At 39.6% G+C, this 19,594-nt stretch overlaps 2 protein-coding genes and 1 pseudogene across 5 annotated transcripts in view; 1 reads left to right on the top strand and 2 right to left on the bottom strand.

The window, feature by feature from the left end:
• Window positions 1–5: 5 nt before the first annotated feature.
• Window positions 6–10,804, top strand: LOC145490592 (solute carrier family 53 member 1-like). 2 transcript variants are annotated; one of them, XM_081469692.1, is made up of 15 exons: window positions 6–188; window positions 1,539–1,590; window positions 2,261–2,362; window positions 2,812–3,041; window positions 3,894–3,941; window positions 4,298–4,399; window positions 4,505–4,591; window positions 4,743–4,821; window positions 5,399–5,586; window positions 6,108–6,287; window positions 6,375–6,516; window positions 7,613–7,795; window positions 8,526–8,695; window positions 9,003–9,136; window positions 9,808–10,804. In XM_081469692.1, the coding sequence occupies exons 1-15, from the start codon at window positions 120–122 to the stop codon at window positions 10,100–10,102; spliced, it is 2,061 nt and encodes a 686-aa protein (XP_081325818.1). In that variant the 5' UTR covers window positions 6–119; the 3' UTR covers window positions 10,103–10,804. The 2 variants fall into 2 exon arrangements, with proteins under 2 accessions (XP_081325818.1, XP_081325814.1); XM_081469688.1 differs by having other exon boundaries at window positions 6,108–6,516.
• Window positions 10,805–10,945: 141 nt separating this feature from the next.
• The window catches only part of LOC145490712 (uncharacterized), a 33,604-nt gene continuing 24,955 nt past the window's right edge, over window positions 10,946–19,594 (bottom strand). The window contains exons 1-8 of one of the 3 annotated variants that reach the window (XM_081469820.1): window positions 17,236–17,362; window positions 16,743–16,945; window positions 16,050–16,114; window positions 14,998–15,126; window positions 14,095–14,599; window positions 13,316–13,558; window positions 12,595–12,757; window positions 10,946–11,526 (exon numbers count right to left, since the gene is read on the bottom strand). In XM_081469820.1, coding sequence (XP_081325946.1) covers window positions 11,461–11,526; window positions 12,595–12,757; window positions 13,316–13,558; window positions 14,095–14,599; window positions 14,998–15,126; window positions 16,050–16,114; window positions 16,743–16,945; window positions 17,236–17,334 — 1,473 coding nt within the window. In that variant the 5' untranslated portion in view covers window positions 17,335–17,362 and the 3' untranslated portion in view covers window positions 10,946–11,460. Of the gene's footprint in view, window positions 12,758–13,315; window positions 13,559–14,094; window positions 14,600–14,997; window positions 15,127–16,049; window positions 16,115–16,742; window positions 16,946–17,235; window positions 17,363–19,594 lie in introns of those variants that run through there. The other 2 variants (XM_081469805.1, XM_081469814.1) reach the window with 2 other exon arrangements.
• Window positions 19,455–19,594, bottom strand: part of LOC145490773 (uncharacterized) — a 1,734-nt pseudogene continuing 1,594 nt past the window's right edge.

Raw genomic sequence — 19,594 nt, 5'->3', positions numbered from 1 at the left:
ACCGGAAGCGCATAGTTGCCAGCCATCTTTGTTATGAATGATGAGTTTTGTCTGGGATGCCGGCGTTACCAACGCATTTATAGGTCACTCCATGGATCAGACAACTTAAATTGAGAGATATGAAGTTTACAGAGCATCTTGGCGCTCACTTAACACCCGAATGGCGCAGCCAGTACATACGTTATGAGGTAACAACACTGCAATAAATGTGAAGATCTAAGACTTGTGAAATACTTCTCGAGTGAGCTCAATCTTTTTCTTAGAAAAGAAAAAGAACAAGACTTTAGTCTCCTTTTTCTCGGTCTCTCCACACCGGCTTTGGTATATATTACAATATTTAAGTAGTATACGTAAGTTTTAATTCTTTTTTAAGGACGACTGGGTTGAGTTTGTAAACGATCACGAATTCTAACAGCGCGACAAAGGCTCGTGGCTCGTGATGATGGGCGTTTGTTTGTTTTTTCAATTTAAGCTTGTACTGTATAAACTTTAACGAAAGTGTTAATCGGTCTGCATACAAGATGGAATTATATTTAGACCCACGGACAGGAGATTAATTCGTGCGTAATTCATAATGTGTAAGAATCGACGGCTTAGAAGCTTATCTATAAATGTTCCCATTTTCCATGGGTTCTGGTTTTACTAACTTTCAGTGCACGGAAGTGTGTTAACTCTTCATTCTTATGAATGATAAATGTACTTCTGTCATGGTTCAGAGCATTTAAATGGCTGGAGAATTATAAATTTGAGACTTTGCAAACCTTAGACTATATTTAGTTAGATATACTTAGCTTTAAAAAAGAAATGAAGACCATGAGTTTAAAATTTAAAGTGGAACCTGCAAAATTTGACTGTTGATTATTATGCCTGATGTACAGTTTTGAAGGACCATGTCATCACCTTTCAGAATAAAAACTAGCGGTAAAAAACGATGTTTTGATCTCTCTGAGATCATTTTCAAGTTGAAGAAAAAAGGAATGAAATATACATATATAAGTACAAATTAGGGCGTGAGAATGTCAAACGATAAATTATGTAAATACAAGCGCTAAAATGTAAGTGTTAAAATAATAAAATATTATAAAAAACCTATATAAATAACTTTGCACGGATTGAATCTGACTGTTTGTTCAAGGTTGGCTTAAGCTCCTTTATAAAGAACATTTCATAGATCAGGCAGTCGAATTTACTTTGGCACTTTCTCAAGATCTTAAAGTCATGATGTATGTCACTTGGGACTGTTCCATGCTGCTCTTTGATGCGATTCCCGATTGAAGACGATCCTTTGTGTTCCTCAACGTGTTGATAGAGGTGTCGGCATGTATACCTGACATAGTTTGCATCACACAAACCACATTTGTAGTAGTAAACAACGCGTTGCTAGTTAATGATAGGTGGCTTCTTTTCTTTTGGTTTGACATCACCCTTATTAAAAAGATAGTTTGAAGCCCTATCAGGTTACTGTGCAATTTATGTATGTATGCAAAAAAAAATTAGAAGAAATATATATAATTATGTTTTATTTTTACAAACTCAAGCAACTTAAAGAAGTCCTTTATGATGGGCTGGAAAAGATGCCTCGAAAGGATGGTAAGACTCACCGTCTGATAATATTTGCTTACAGTTAAAACTAATATGATACCTGGGTTGTAACAAAACTCACAGCCATGTTCTTTGGCTGTAACTGGAAGTAAGACTATTTGTTGTACCTCTCAACCTAACTCAAATACATTTTCCAATTGGAAGAGAATGTGTCACATGTCGTGGGTTAAAACTCACTAACTCCCTAGGTCAAACAAAACTCACTTTTCCCTAGGGAAACAAAAACTTAAACATTTGATTCACATGTGATCAGGTCATGCACCTTAAAACCGTAGCAAATTTGTGTGCCAGCCAGTATCAAGCACATAATTTTTATCGCAGTTTGTTCTAGTTTTAAGGTGGGAGGTATAGAAGAACACTTAATTACTGGCCCTACAGGAAACAGTGAGTTTTGTTTCTCCTTGACCCTCAATGTCCCACTCAACTTCGCCTCGGGGAACATTGAGGGTCTCGAGGGAAACAAAGCTAAGTGTTTCCCTTGGGGTCAGCCATTAAGTACTTACTGTTCATGCACATCAACCACATTTGCATTCAAGAGTCTTTTAGAAGAACAGTCATTATCAAGATAAAGGCAAAGAAATAAATACATCACTGATGGATTACTTTGTTAGAAGTGCTTGCTATTGTTCTGAATGTATCATTTGCTGTTCTTTTACAGAAAATCCTGACTCAATTGTCCAGAGTTATTTCTCCAAGTTTGAGGAGCAGTGGTTTAGCTACTGTAATGAGGAACTAGAAAAAATTAATACATTCTTTGCAGGTAAACTTAATTTGAAGTATAATAAACTACTTGTTAATAAAGTGAAACGAAATATGAAAATGCTATATATAATATTATGACATAAATAAAGATTATTGGTAGTAAAACTCACAGATTACCCCACTAAGAACTTGGATTCCCTCTCCCCCGAAAATGTTACCATTAAACACTGAACACACCTATTTGTCATACTTTCCCCTAGAGATTGGAACCAAATAGTCCAAAATGTCAGTTAGAGCGGTTTTCAATTGAGTGTCATAAAACTAAGACCAAAGCTATTACTTACCAGGTTAAGATTACTCTGCCAGTCTTAAACCTTAGTAAAACCAAAACGAAAGTGATTGCCTGATTACTTTCGACACTCAGTTGAAAACTGCTCTAAAATAAGAAACTAACATTTACAAATTCCTTAATGGAAACATACTGATCTTTGCATCTCTCCCCCACAGAAAAAATTGCTGAGGCTGGCCGAAAGTTCACAGCTCTCAAAAATGAACTTCATGTGGCTGGCTCCCTTAAGGTAGGGCCCAGTCTCAGCACTCTGGCAACATCAAGGAAAGTGACGCTGTCTCCAGAACCAAGCAACAAGGTCAAGGTCAAAACAAAGAAGAAAGTCAACCAGCTGAAGTTTGCATTTGGAGAATTTTATCTTAGCTTAATTCTTCTACAGAATTATCAGGTAGGTTTATGTCATGTTCGGAATTGGGACCAGCCATTTCATCTGCAGCCTGTGTTGGTTGAATTGGGTGCTATGTTTTTGTTCAAAGTGTTGGGTTGGTTAGGCTGGTTGAGATTTTTTCTTTTTGGTAGTCAAAAAGATTTGTTTAAAATTTGTATCAATCATGGTTTTAACAATAAGTTGTTAAAAAGATATCCTGTTGAGGCCATGTGGCTGAGATGTCAGCGCATCGGACTTGTAATCCAGTGGTCCTGGGTTTGAGTTCCACTCTGACCACTTCTTGGATTTGTTTCGTGGTAGCCCCAAGTTCAAATCCTCAGCCACCCTTGTAAATAGTCAATTGGTTTGCCTCCAGCCAGGTGGGATTCTTAACAATGTGATGTTTAATTTAAATTATTTGTTTCAGTTGTTTGCTCAGCTCACTAACCTTTGTGCTATCAACATTGCCGAGGGTGAATATAGGTTATTTAATAATGTATATTTTTACAAGGAAAGCTTCAGCCATTTCATTCAAGCAACTTTGGTGGTAGATGAAAAAGTTGATAAACCAGCAAACCATGTTTGTCAATAAGAAAGAATCTACCAACCCAATGAATTGTTAAAGCCTATCAGAAAATGACCCAAATGTCGCTTAGTACAGTGTACTGGTAAAATATTACAACTGATCTGTTCCATGCCTACATGTAGAGACTGCATTGTGTAATCAAACATCAGTGCATTTAGTACTTACAAGTCCAGTTTTTCTGTAGCAGGACTTTACTGGGATTGAGTTCAGCTTTTCCTTTGGAAGTGATAATAATTAACTGAACAAATGTGCCATATGTGATTATTTACTGATTGTTCACCTTTCAGCAACTTAATTTTACTGGATTTAGGAAAATTCTCAAGAAACATGATAAGGTACAGTGTACATAGCAAATCACATATTTATTATTATTTCTATGTTGAATTTGGTTTTGCATCTTTTTTTTTGCTGGAAAAATTGATGGTATATTCATGAGCCCTGATAATAATTGTTTAGTTAACCAGTATGATCAACTAGATATGTTACCAACTTATCTCATATATCATTTTTTCTTGATTTTAAGATAATCAGGTTTATATACATGTAAGCAAACAACTCTTTATGAGACCCCTTTGATTAATATTAATGAAAAGTGATCACACAGTAAGTGAATTCTCTAGGATGAATTAAGTTCATTATTTTATTATTAGAAAACAAACTGATTACATTGTACTGATTCTTTGTTGAATAGCTCTATGAAACCCCTAATGGTGCCCAGTACAGACAGGAAAAAATAGAAGTGGCAGATTTTTTTGTTAACAAGCATGTAGATGAGCTTATTCTAAATACAGAGGTGTGTGTGAAAAGTTATTCTTAATTAGATTTTGTGCTTTAAATTACCATTTTTCCCAGGGACATATTTTTCAAATATTGCATTAACAAACATTTCAATTTTTAGGATTTGTATATTTCTGAACTTGAGGGTGGGAACCGTTCAAGAGCTATGAATAGATTACGAGTACCTCCACTGGCAGAGGAACTCAGGGTGAGTTGTCCATGATCAGATTTAAGTTCCCAACGTATAATCTACTATTGTATGTGTTGCCACTTAGTCTTAAAGTCATATTCAAAACTTCTGGAAAATACTTAGCCTTGTAGTAGCTGATGTTGTTTTCTCATTCTGTCTTCCTTGATAGCACGGTAACTGGGTCTCTTGTAGAGTAGGATTCTTGGCTGGCCTGTTCCTCATGCTTGTTTCAATAGCTACAGTTACTGGTAAGCTTTTGTTGGGAGATCTTTGATAAAACATGAACTCACTCTAAGACAAATCTCTCCCTCACTTATTGATATATCTTGCTTAGTGTGAGGGCTTTACTGGGAGAGTGTCAACCCAAGCTCTTGAAAACATAGACTGAGTACTGCGACATCCACACAGAAAAGACTGGAGGCCAACAGTGTCCCAGTATGGTGCTCTGCAACAGGGGCGTAGCCAGGATTTTTCAAACGGGGGGGTCACTGTGTCAAAGTGAGGATACTCACCAGATTGGCATGACGTTTTTGCCACCTGTTGTACACTGTTTGCTTAAAAAAGGGAAACTTACAAAGGGGGAGGGGGGGTCGCAGGCACCCCAGGACCCCCCTGGCTATGACCTTGTGCAAGCTTGCACTACTTTTATGATTGAAAAAGAGCCATTATAGAAACTTTACCCAGTCCAATTAATAATAAAGTAATCATCTGACCTGAAAGTATAAATATTCTTTGTCTGTATACATTTCTTGTATTTGTAATGTTACATGTTACATCAATAGAGACATTATCCTCTCTCTATTAACTTTATGTGTTGCTACTCAGCTTTCTTTACAGATCACACTGGAGAGTTTGACATCGCAATTCGTATTTACCGCGGGATTTTCCTCTTTGTGTTAGTCACGTTTCTCCTGGCCGTGAACACCTGGGGCTGGCGTAAAGCAGGTGTTAATCACGTGCTTATATTTGAACTCGACCCACGTGACCATCTTAGCTACCAACACCTGTTAGAGGTAAGAATATTTTTTATATCTTATTTTACACTAGCCCATTTGCCATTTTCAGCCATTTTCAAAGAACCGCACTTCTCTTCACGGTAAAACCTGATATTTCACTCTTCTGCCTCTTTGTTTAATTTTTGGGAGTGTAATATTTCAGGATGCAACACTTTTGCTTAAGGGAGGCAACTTAAGAACGATATAAGGCAGTCTATATTCCATCCTGCATCGTCGATCTAAAGGCAATCACCCGGAGAAGAAATCTCAGACCTGTCAAATAGTGGAGCAGAGGCAGTGAAATCATGAACCATACAACCACAAGCTGAGCCTTCTCCGTTTCTACGGTTATTAGTGCAGTTTATCTCGGTCCAAGTTTAAATGAGCAGAATCTCACTGTTTAAAATAGCCTTAACAGTTAACCTACTAAACAGTCTATAGCTCACTAAAAGCATCTGAAAAACATGTCCCATACACCAAACCACGATGAGAAACACGACGTTGCCCATTTTTCTCACAGTATCCTTGTTCTATTTCAGGTTGCATTGTTGCTGGGTGTCCTGTGGGCCATCAGTCTTGTGGTGTTCATGTTTTCTCACTTGTTAGGAATAGAATCTTATTCTCCCAACTTGGTTTTAGTGTCGTTCCTGTTTCTGTTCACTCTCAATCCGTTTAAAATATGTTACTACAGAGCACGATTCTGGCTTCTGAGAGTTCTGGTAAGTTTTCTTGAAAGTTCTGTAAGTTACTATTGTTGCCGTAACATTAGAGCATGGTCGGTTCATTGCGACTTTTGTTCTTTTCAGTTTCGAATCTTCACCGCACCCTTCCAACACGTAGGATTTGCCGATTTCTGGCTTGCTGATCAACTCAACAGTTTAGCAGTAGCGCTCCTTGATTTACAATTTATCATTTGTTTCTACGCACACGATTGGCACGTGAATAATGGTGAGTACTTTTCTCTGTATATATCATATCCTGATTATGACTGCATGATTCAGCAGTAGTTTGTAATGTTGTCCATATCACCTGGATGCCATTGCACACCCACTGTAATATATTTTTAGTTTGATTTCGAGAGGATCCAGGACATCTTTCGTTCACAGCAGCAAAGATATTGTGACGCTTTGAAATTTTTTGTAAGCTAGAGCCAGCATCTTTTTGCGTCTGTACCCATTGAAACAAGAAGAGAGCGACAACTGGCATTTAAGTTTGTATGCGTAATCGTATGAATGCGAGTGCAATTTCATTTCTACTGCGCACGATTTTCGCGTCATTAGCGCGCGCTCAAGAGCGCGTGCACGTGCAAAACGTAAACAGAATGGTGGCTTTTTCTAAACGGCTTGGCTTGGAAACGAGTACTTGGACCTAACGATTTTTTTTTATTTAGTTTGAATGCAGAGATCACCTTCTTTCTATACAGTGAATATGGACCAATTTCTATCGCAGAGTAAAAAATTATCACGGAAACGGAGAGCATAGCTAGCACTCGTAAAAGATAATATGTGGTGCCAGAACACTGCGTGCTTGGAACATATTGTATCCCTGTGGACTAAATATGGGTGCCTTTATCATAAAATGTACATCAAATTGCACCGTAACATTGATGCAATACATCCATTGTTGTATTTCTCGCTTAACTTTCTCCCTATTTTTGTACTCTCTTAAAGCGTAAGGTGAATAGTTCAATTATAGACGTTTCTCAAAGCAGTTAATTTCAGGAATTATGGGATTTATTGAAGGTCCTCCTGCTCCTAAACGAATATGGGGACCCCCCTTTTTTATTTCAAATTTTAAGTCATCTTGATATAAGCAGCCAACAGGTAAAGTTTGAAAGAAAATCTATGGTGAGTTCTATTTCGATGGAATTACCTCAACTTGTTTTTCATTTAACCATATCATGATCAGCTACCTTCTTCGTAGACATTTTTAGAGTCTCAGTCATTCCCACACTCCCTGCTCACTCGTCAGGTTAAAGAAGCGTAGGAATGGCCCGAAAGATGTCTGCCATTGAGTTTAACATAACACTGTTGTTTCATTACAGCTAATGACATGATCTGTGATGGCACATTATATGGCGTCCGTCCTTTTGTTGCTTGTCTTCCTGCATGGTTCCGATTTGCTCAATGTTTAAGGCGTTATAAAGACACAAGACACGCTTTTCCACATCTTGTTAACGCTGGCAAATACTCTACGTCATTCTTCGTAGTAGCATTTTCCACTCTCGGTAAGGGCATTCTCTTTATCTGTTATGACTAAGCTCTCATTAAGCGTGCACGAGGGCCTTACTGGGGAGTATTGGGCCGAGGTCGTGGTAGTTCGGACCGAGAAAAATGACCCAGGGCCAGTATTTCCCTTTGCGGCTCGAGCAAGCTAGACTAGTGAGAAGTTTATTATATGGCGATCGGGCCATTGAATTTGCCGGCTTTCGAAAACAAAAAAAATACACTGCTTATGACCGTTTCCATGTGTGGCAAAATCACGACTAAGAAAGAACCAATCAGAACGCTCGGATTTACCTCAAGACTACCTTGCCATATAATAGGGACTAAAATGTGGTATAGTTATACGCTTTTATAGACCGGGAAAAAATGGGTATTTTTGGTGCAAATCTTCGCGGAAGTGCGGAACTAAGATTTCCGAACATTAACCTAGTTTGCATTCACAACAAAGGGGGACTTTCCTTGAACTTGCTACGCTAGTTTCCAGTCATAGGTCTTCCGCTGTTTCAGTAAATTTGGGGGGACAATGTATTGATCCCCAAAACCCTATATCTAAAATTGAGGCCCGGGATCACTTATAACTGGTACCGGGAATTTAGTGTGCCGTGGCGGACATACTAATTAATAATGCAAAACGTAGATAATTAAGGCGCTTTATAGCCTGCGAACACAGACGGATTTCCGCCTTTTTGGGCGCTTTGGTTTGTAAAATAACTCGTTGCTTTGATTTTCTAGCTAAATCAGACTCGGTAGGGCGAGATCGTTACTTCATGTTGTGGATCATAGCTGCCATCATCAGCACTTGCTACACTTTCACCTGGGACATCAAGATGGACTGGGGCCTACTGGACAAGAACGCTGGCGAAAATAAATTTCTCAGGGAAGAGACGGTGTACAGATCCACGGTGTGTCACTCAGTCATTTTTTCAATCATAGCTTTATTTTAAAAAATGCAGACATAGGTACATTACATTGAAACTTTCGAGAGATAAACTCGTAACTCTCTGTTTGTGTAGAAAGGCACCTGACCTAAGCTTAAGTGCAGTTCGCGGTTTATGGGCACAATTGATGTTATAGAGTTTCTCAAACTTGCACAAGCTTTTAGGCGAGTGTAATTTAGGGACTTGCATCGTGAGCATTACGAGATTGAATGATCCGATCATCTTAGTGAGAAAAACCATCATGGCTGAAAATCTCTCTTTTCCCTTCCAGGCATTTTACTACTTTGCTATGGTCGAGGACTTGATTTTCCGTTTGCTATGGACCTTGACAGTTTCTGTAGGAGAACTGGAAATATTTCATTCGGAGATTCTTAAACTCATTTTATCAGTGTGCGAAGTGTTTAGGTAAGATATTCTCTTTCATGTTTGGTCGAATTGCTTTCTCTGTTACTCTGACTTTCTTGTTTCACTAAACTTAGTCGAGAAACTAGTGATTGGCCTCTCGCTCAATTTACGTTGGGGGTTGGCGGCGGGGGGGGGGGGGGGGGGGAGGAGGGAGCGACCTTATGGTCAGCGCGCTGGACTCAGGATCGAGCTGTCCGAGTTCGAGCCCAGGGGCCCGTTTCTCGAAAGCCCCGGAAACTTTTCGGGCCCGGAAAGCCATAGCAAAATCTCGAACCTTACGATTACAGAGCTGTTTTATTCACATATTCTTAATATGAACAGAAGTTCCCTTCATACAAGAAGTTTCAGGCGTATGCACTTCTCCGATTTTAGATACAGTTGAACTAAAAGAGGCTTTACGGACCTGAAAAGTTTCTGGGGCTTTCGAGAAACGGGTCCCCTGGCCTGTTTCAACGTGTTCTGTTCTTGAGCAAGACACTTTACTCCCTCGGTGCCTTCACCCAGGTGTATAAATGGGTACCAGCGAATTTTAGTGCGGGGGGTGGGGGTAACCCTGCGATGGACTAGCATCCCATACCTAGTGGAGCAGAAATACTGCTAGTCGCTTCGGAAACCGAAAATAAGCGCCAGTTTGACGAGTCTTGAGTATTTCGTATTTTGTGCGATTTCAGGCGTTTTATTTGGAACTTCTTTCGTCTCGAGAACGAGCACCTCAACAACTGCGGCCAGTTTCGTGCGGTGCGCGACATCTCTGTCGTTCCCATGGAAACTAATGACCAGGCGTTCCTGGAGCAAATGATGGATGACATGGAAGGCCTGGCTCTAACCAAACGGAGAGGCCAGCAGAAAAGGAAGACGTCGGTGGTGTTGAGATCATTGCGCAAGATGTCTTCGAAGGGCGAGGGAGTAACCCTGAGGAAAGACGCCAAAATCGTCATTGAAAATGAGACAGTGACGAGCTTATGACGGCGATAGATGACAGAACACTACACGAAGGGGTCAATCATTTTAGGACACTTTTGAAGTAATGAGGTTGGGTTGGTTTTAACTTATGATAAAAACGAAATGAAATTATGATTCCATTTTATGGGTGGTATAGAGTTAATTCTCGTCTGCAGTGTAGGCGTTTCGTGCAAGAATAACCGTGATTAAAAATTGCAGCAACTCCTAAGAGTAAGAACGAAGGGAAATGGAAAACGGGAAAACACAGGATTTCTTAACACCCTTCCCTTTTCCTCCTCTCTCTTTTACCTCGTCTATATTCCTCCCTTTCTCTTGCGACTGGTTCAAAAAATTTAGCGAATAGTTGCTACGAGTCGATTTATACGGCACAACTTTGCCACATACGCCAAGCTTACGACACCAAATTATTTTAGTTCACAACTTGCTTTTGACTGTCGTGTTCGGCACGAAACAGTTTAAAGAGAATACATTAATACGAAACTAGAGGGTAATCACAACTTGTTGAAAGAACCTTTCTTCATTTAATTCTTGTACATGTTTTTATTTTTTTTTTTGTAAAAATTCATAATCATTTTTTATAAAATAATTTATAATACAATATTTTGGTCAAACGATATTAAATAAAATTGTTATTTACATTTCTAAACGATATACAAAGAACAAGTTTGATACCTTTGAGGTACCGATAACAAATTACTGACAAATTGGAAAAAATAAAAGAAAGAAAAACTCTATCACGAGTATTTGATACTTGTTGTTGTTGACAGTGTGCAAGCAATATCATTGCAGAATGGAAGCGTTTACGGCTGTTAACAAGAATTATTTTAGGAAAGCACAATCTTCTCAGGCATATTTCAATATGGCACCCTTAGCCCATAAAATGAGTGTCGTTTTGTGTTTTTCGTTTTTTTTGTGTGTGTGTGTGTGTGTTTTTCGTTTTTTTTTTGGTGTGTGTGTGTGTGTTTTTTTTTTGTCGTTTTTCGTTTTGTGTTACGACATGGTAAGTCATTTTTGAGGCGTATAATCAAACCTCAAAATAACAGTATTTAAGACCGACAAACAACGAAAAAGCAATGGCAAGCCAAACAGGGACAAGGATTGTTAAGAATTCGGAAGATTAGATTGAGACGAATTAAGATCAATTTTCAAGGTACGCGATCCGTGACTTAACTTCTTGAAATCCACTGGTCCAGGGAAACGCGAACAAGACGTGACTTGACGTCAATTATAATCGACGAGTGTTCGTCAGAACATTCGGCGAACTCGGGTGATTTCTGACTGGACAAAACGAATCGGAAGGTTTACGGCACCTTCACACCGAAGTATTTGCCGAAAACTGTAATAACACTACGAGTTATCAATTAATTTTCATCGGTTTCTGGGGGACCCTCCATGCTGAACACCTCACCCCATTCTTCTTTAAAGGTCTGCAAGATACAATGAAAGAATTAGGAAAAGAGGCATTAACTACGGCAAGCTGATTATATCTCTCCAACTGTCATATGTATATAAGTGTTGACGACGGTGGTATCAGTATTTTTATTTCTGAGTTTTTTTCTCTCCACTTGACGACGCGGGTCATTGACAGATGCTCTCTGGGAATGATCTATAACCTATTGACTAACTGACCTCGAGAAAGATTGCCTTTTTGACCGAAATTTTGGATGTGTGGTATTGTATCTCCACAGTTACGGTAAAGACCATTTTGCTGCTAGTTGTATCTATTTTTTTCAAAACTGACATCACCTTAACGCTTGGATTATATGCTGGATACCACAAACCGAAAATCTAATATTGAAATGATAGTTGCTAATATTGAACTGGACATTAGAGCCCGAACCGATCACAGCTTAACATACTGAGGAACGTGCAGCAACGCAAGCAACTCGAAACCAGCCATCAGTTGCTATCCACGGGAAAAATCACAGTGCAGTAAGTAGTGTTGTTGGTTTTGCCAACATGTATCCATTAGTAAGAGAGAATGGAGAGTAAGAGAGTTAATTGCCGGTACAGGCATAATTTCCAAGGTAATCCCTCTTAAGTTATTTTTAAATATGGTATCTAATTCCAACGCGGATAATGTAACCACGCCTGTTGCGTAACGTTTTAGTGGAGGATAAAATACTTGAGCTGTAAAATTCGCGTAAAATTCGCATCACATGATTGGCTACTTAAAGATCCCCCTGAGATTTCTAAAACCGAGAGTGATATAAAAAGAGGGATGACTTTAGGAATAAGGCCTGCAAGGGATATTATCTCTCTCTCTCTTGTCCACTCGGTGATCCATCTGGCCCCGGTTGTTCGAAAGATGGATAACGCTATCCACCGGATAAATCACTATCCAGCGGATAGCGTGGTTTGTTTTGTTAACACTTATCCACTGGATGGCGATTTATCCGGTGGATAGCGTTATCCAGTCTTCGAACAATCGGGGCCTGGTGGATAGTGTTCCCCACCCTCGGAACAACCGCTGCAGTACAGACAATGACACGAACCTCGTGTAGTTTGGGAATAATTGGAGGATCCTGCTGTCGCAGCGCATTTCGCAGGAACACCATGTAGTAGACTGTCAAGTGGAAAGCTGTAGCCTTGTCCATACCTGGGTGCATACCTGGTATGACCGCTTTGAAGAACTCTGCTGCTTTGGTGATACGTATCCTGTTAACAAGAGGTCAAGATACTGATGGTTTCATTGATAAGTTATGATATGATGAAACAAACCAGTCTGCAAAACTTTGGTGATAAAACCGAACTAAATAAAAAACATGGAAGACCTTAATTAACACTGAAATGCAGTCCACCAAGCCTCACCCATGTGCATATTTCGATTTACTGATGCAAGCCGGCAATCAACTGGTAGCCTGCGTTTATACAGCCTTCCTTCCCGAAAGAAAAACAAATCAGAGAGAGCCGCCCCGCTCTCTTTCGGGGATGGCGATCAATTCAAAACGCAAAGAAAGAAACTTGAAGCCGATTTCAAAAATATGGAATACGAATGAACGACGCTAGAAGGAAACTAGACTTGGCACAAGTCGACCTTTGCTTAATCCTTCGCCGGCTTAGTCATCTGCCTCGAGCGAAGAAATAAGACAATATTTGAGCAACGAAGCGCGGCAAAACCAACAGACCAGGGAAGAAATATTGGAATGGACTTTCAGAAAGTCTAGAAGGAAACCTTACAGTCTATCAAGTGCAGTGATGTTAATCAAACCTTACCTTCTGTGTCTTTCTTTAGAATTATGCCGATCCACAGGGTTAGCATTAGGGTCATCAGCCATAGCCTCCCTGTAGCTATCAAGTGACATGAAGTATGGCTTCCCACCAGCCAAACTGGCCGCTATAGGACTCTTGGTATCATTCAGCGATTCTAACTCGGTGTCCGACACTGTTGCTTTAACAGAATGTGGGCAGCCAGCTGTTGATCGACGACCTTTTCGTCGTCGTGTACGACTGTTGGGTCTGGAAAAAAAAAGACACGGAAGAAAAACCAACAATCGTAAATTTTCAAGACGGCGCAACTAAACCCACGATTTGCTTTCAAGAACACAATTATAGTTTCTACAGAAAACTGTTCTTTTTTGGGTCTCATCTGTCAAGCCGAGCGAAACAGCTTAGTTGTAGATATCTCAGATTTTCACAATTTTGTTCTCTCGGTTCTATTATTCCACTCACGGACACTAAGGGAAGACTGGCCACACCCTTTTATTTTAGCTATATAAATATCAGGAAGCCTAATTTTATTTTAAGTTTCTCTAGGTTTCCTCGCCACCTTCTGTACTGTAAAAATCTCCTTTTTCAATATATTTTCCAATCCCTGTTTACAAAAATAAAATAAATATGAATGAAGTTTATTTACAGCTGACAGGCGACCAGCCATAAACATCACTGTATAATGTCTATCATAAAACATTGTTTGCAGAGAAATCACTGTTCACTGTTAAGCAAACTTTCCTACAGAGGAGCTTCTGCATGACTGGCCAAATACCAAAACTAACCTTGCTTCTGCACACTGAGAGGCAGGAGAATTGAGAGGCGTGAACTTGTTGAATGTAGCAGGTTGATCATTTGCAGCAGGGGCATCTCGCTCCACAACTTGAATAGCAGTCAGCAGGGTCTCTATCCCTGGCAGAACAGCATCAGGGTTTTCTTGAGCACTCATACCGGAAGAAGGAGAAGTCTCATGAGTTGCTGCCCCCTGATTCACAACCTGGGTAACAGGTTCACTGACAAGTAGTTTCATTCCACCCACTGGCTCCACCAGCTGCGGCAGTCCAGTGTCAGATACTTGGACATGATCAATCTGTGAACTACTCAAAGCCTTCATCACGTTTAGTTCTATCATTTGAGTAGGACTATGCTTTCTTGGAGCTCCTGTTGGTGTGAAGCCAGTGCTGCTAGTGCCTCCTGGCTGAAATGTAGACATGGGGGCTGTGGTGTAATGAGGTGCTGTGTTCCAGGGTGTGTTGACTGGGGTCATCAACAATGACACATATGAGTCACCTGGAAAGAGATCCATTAGAGAATCTTTCAAACATATTGAATTTAAACAGAACATCATATATCCAGTTGGCTGAAGTAAAGTAGTTCTTTAAGTAAAGGAACAAATGACTGAACTTTTGCTTGGACCAAAAATAGAATTTCTGCATAATGTAGGAAGACACTGCATAGGTGGCACTAGTCTGAAATGCCAGTGCTAGGCTGGAAAATCAAAGGCAACACAATAACTAGATACAAAACCCATATCAAACATATCTTAAGGGATCTGTCATTAAAAGTAAAAGTGAGTGAATCTGTATTCATTCAGTTCACAACTAGCAATGAATTTCTACAATTTTTCTGACAAGCACTAGAGACAGTCAGTATTTTTAACCTGCTGCCATGATCATTATAGCACTTACCACCATGACCAGATTGCCCAATGATATGACTGAGAGCAGTTATCAAATCTGTCTCAAGCTTTTCGGCATTGGAGGTTCTATGGATCACTTCATGGATTTCATTTGTACCCAACATATGCAAGGTGCTCTCTGTTTCAGAAGAAAGATATTGAGTGACATAGATAGGTTGTCTGGCTGGCTTTGAACTTTACAAAAATAATACAGTAAATACATAGAAGGACTCTTCCCTGCACGTGCATAAGACCACATGTAGGATAATTGAGAAATATTTTCTAATTATGTAAATATTTTTGCAGGATCAAGAAGGGTTAAGGGAGAGTCCACAACAAGTAAACCGTACAGCTACTGCACCCCATTTTGGTACATAATTACACATGATGGACTGACATAGTTGACTCCAGAACCTCACAGTCTGTGAGGAATTTAACACCTCAATTCTTTCACAGGTTATCATTTGGTGAATCTCAATATCATGGCTACTTAGCAGATCATATTCCACCAGAATGATAACTGCTGAGATATTCAGACCAATCTAAATACTGTAAACTGCCACTTATAAGCCCCTCTATAGGCCTATCTACCTGTAAGCCAAAAAATACATCCAGTTATAAGCCCCACCTCCCTCCGGATATAGCTCCATCCTCCCCCCCCCCCCCCAAGCTTTCCTTGTTTTAAATTCACTTTATTATGATGTTTTAAAGTTTACTTACCAGTAAATGAAAAACCTATTTCAATCAATGTGCAGCTATAGCTCATTTCAACACGGTTTTTTTTATTTCAGTCGTAAGCCCCCTTGGATATAAACCCCTCCATTCACAAGCCCATCTAAAAGCCCTTACAAAGTTGTATAAGTATAGGGCTTATAAGCGGCAAGTCTAGTGCTTTCAGAAACACCTTAATAACCTTACCAATAAGTAAGTCACATAATCATATCCTTATTCTTGGGAATAATTATATTTGTTCCAATTTCAATACCTCTCTACTTCACAATGTGTTGATTTTGATAGAAAAATTATTTGTGGATCAACCCTGGAAATGGTTATTTCACTAACCTGGTAAAATATCAGCTGATGATATGACAATCACAGGTGTTTGGCAATTCATTCCATTGACTGACCTGGAAAAAACGTTTACTTCTTGCTTTGTTTGAACAACTCATATCTTATCATAAGTTGACTGGATTGAGAACTGCATTCAGGTGATGGGCTCATATATACAAACAGAGCCGTAGCTAGTGATGGGCAAACCAAGGCACTTCCCTTTTCATTTTTGATGTTTAAAGTCATCATAAACACCCTAAATACCTAAATTCAACCATGACCATTGTCTCAAATTATCATAATTTTTCACAGACATTACATCAGTCATAACTTTTTCATGGACTTTGCTGCAATCATATTTTTTCTGGCTAAGACCCTGAAAAAAACAAAAAAAAAATCATACTGCATAACACTGAGTTAGAATAGCCAAATGATTACTGGAAGATTGAGGTTTGACTCTTGTTAAGAACCAATCTGTTCTGAAAAGCAAAACTATTTGGTTACTAAATATAACTACCTGCAGGCCAGGCCAATTGTAATAATGTGAATAGACAAATGAAAAAAATAAGATTGTTGTAATTGTTGTTGTTATGAAGGTTTTTGTTTCTTTGATTTTATACAGGGTCAATAGTCAATCCTTCAATAATATAGTTAGTTTTAGACAAATCAAGTTTTGAAGAGATTAGGATTAATGGCATTGCTGACCTGACTTTTCTGATCAACGTGGGATCACTGTCTGGTAAAATGATGATAGCAAACCGGGAATGTCTGCTGTGTATGAGTGCTTCAGTGGGACTCCTAACCACAACAGGAATGATTCCTCTGCAAAGGAGATACTGAGATACTCTTGTCAGTAGCTGTTGTTCATCTGGAGGTAGGGCCATCATGCATAGCTCTGAATCACACACCTGGCAAATAAGGAATTTTGTTAGGCACGTAAAGATGTTTGTCTTGCAGTTCAGTTGTAACTTCCAGTGTTCTTAGAGACGTTACCCAGACATTTTACACACTTGAATGTTCTGAATGTTTGCAGCTAAATGTCTTGTGAAAATTTGCTAAATGGTTTTACGTGTAAGCATTGGTGGTTTCTAGTGTTTGGCTTTTAAAGTAAGCCTTTGATCGACGTGCGAGTGTTGCAAACTAACAAGTTCATACAAAGTTTACTGACAACCGTTAGCGATAATTTCTAATCTCATACCCCGGCAACTTTTCGCTGTTCGTTCTCCCCACCACGAAAAACTGGAGTCAACTCCACCAGATCTTTTGCTGAGCTCTCCAAAGGTGTTACCGAGGACATTGTAAACGTTTTAGACGATTGTACCGTGTAAAAGAGAAAAATTAGCAGTCAAAATTGATACAAGCTGACGTATCAATGATATTCGACATACAACGCTGACGGCTACGTCGGCATCTTGATGTAAAGAATAATGTTTTGAAATACGCCATCCTTTTCCTCGCCTTGGCCGCCATTTTGCACGCAATTTAATCTGCGAAAGCCTGGGCACCACGAGACATCTGCCTGGAACATATGGAATATTTGAACCTCGATCAGTTGGCGGCAATGTTCTAATTTGTTTCTTGGAAATATAACAGCTAGGTTTTGGATCTTTTCTAGAAAACTAAGAGCTACCTTTGGAAGGAAGCCGAAGGATTTGGTAAAGAGATAAAAAGGTTAGTTAATCCTATAGTACGTGTGCAACAAAGTCAGAACATCGTTAAGTTTGTACCGTTATTAATTAAGCAATACTATCCGTTGTAGGTGGTTTTGTTATATATGCTTAAGTTTGCCTCTGCTACTGCTTTTGAGTAATTCCACCTTTCGTGCGCAGTTTATTACTCAGTCGCCTATTGTGCGGCCACGGCAAAAATTCGAACCGCGATTTAATTCCTTATAAACATGCTTAAGAATAAGATTTGAGCGCATAAATGAGTATGATAACTCTTATTTAATACTATGGAAAATTTGAAAAAATGGCCTCAGCTCTTAGCTGTTTGCTCAGTCAAAAGCTACTGGTCAAAAGCAACGTGTCTGATGGAAAATTAACTGTTTTTGTCAACACCTCTTTTGCACCTAAGCTTGAGTTAACTTGTCGGAATTCTTTAAATTTCGAGGAATCGAAGACTTGCGACGAAGTTTGAGTTTAAAAATTTTCATTCATTCGACATTTTTGTATGGCAAAATCAGTTATTCTATCGATACTTTTCTCGAATTAATCCCAGATTAAACCGCTTTTTTTTAATATCGAAGATTTACTCAGCCAAACGATTTCGTCGCGAACTCAAGCAGAAAGCACGTGTTGGACGCCATGTTTCCTCGACCGGCAATGATGTTACGTGACTGACTCAGAGAAGTAGGGAGAGGAGGTTAGAGAATATGTTGCTTAAAAATTGATCGGCCAATTGCAATTCTTATGGTGCAGGACAAAACAAACGTAAACGAATTGTTTTTGGAGGCAACTTGCGGCACTTTGGTTTGCAGCACAAATCGTCTTGTAATGGGCCACGTTCGATATGCCAATATTCTAACATGACTCCGAGGTTTTCGGGTCAAAATTGTAAATTTTGTAAGTTTCTTTTGTCTCTCAACCAGGAGCCATAATCGGGGACGGAGACCGTAAGTCTTGGGATCCGCGCGTACCTATGATATGGGACAATTTTTCTATTTTTAGAGCAAATTGCGCCATCCTGACGTCATATACCCGCGCGGATCCACGCACATGTCCGGGGTTCTCGCGTGGATGTTGTCACGTTGCATGATCAAATGGTGAGAGTTGAGAGATTCTCTTGCGTATTTTTCACAGCGATGGCAGGGAATAAGGCAGGGACTAAGAACCAGGGCGCTTATATGTAGTTTTATGCTCTGAGCCAACGGAAAAGGTGGGTTTTTCAGGGTCGAAAACAAGACTTCAATCTCGCGCTGGGAATGAATAATAAGATCTGCTCGCGCTAGCTGTAAGCTTACGCGTATGTTTTTGCGTTTGTTCTGACTTAACCTTGTACAACTTTTCCTCAAACAATGAAATAAGAAAAGAAATGCCTGGTAAACGATTTGAAATTCCAGTTTGATTTGAAATTCCAGTTTGTTACATTTGTTATTTCTTGAAAAGACTAAACCCACAAATCTGACAGCAAAGAAAATGAAAATGAAACACCAATGTTTTGCAATTAAATTACAGGAAAACCTGAGAACATTTAAGTTTTTGACATAACTCAGTTGTGCCCCCAGTCCATAAACTTCCTCAAAACAAATAGAATGGATGCTTCATTTTGTAAAGCCTACAATCAGCATGGCTTAAAAATTCTTCAAACTGACCTGTATTAAGCTTAACTAATGGCCAGGGTGGGAGGCGCAGTGGCCTAATAGTTAGTGTGCTGGACTCCAGCTTGGGCAGTCCGGGTTGAAGCCCCGGCTGGGGCACTGTGTTGTGTTCTTGGGCAAGATACTTTACTCTCGTAGAGCCTCTCTCCACCCAGGTGTATAAATGGGTATCGGCGAATTTACTGCTTGGGGGTAACCCTGCGATGGACTAGCATCCCATCCAGGGGGGAATAGAAAT

Source organism: Orbicella franksi, chromosome 1 (assembly GCF_964199315.1).
Source record: "Orbicella franksi chromosome 1, jaOrbFran1.1, whole genome shotgun sequence".
In the NCBI taxonomy this organism is placed as follows: domain Eukaryota; kingdom Metazoa; phylum Cnidaria; class Anthozoa; order Scleractinia; family Merulinidae; genus Orbicella; species Orbicella franksi.
Note: the sequence above shows the minus strand (reverse complement) of the source record. Positions and strands in the feature narration are given on the sequence as shown.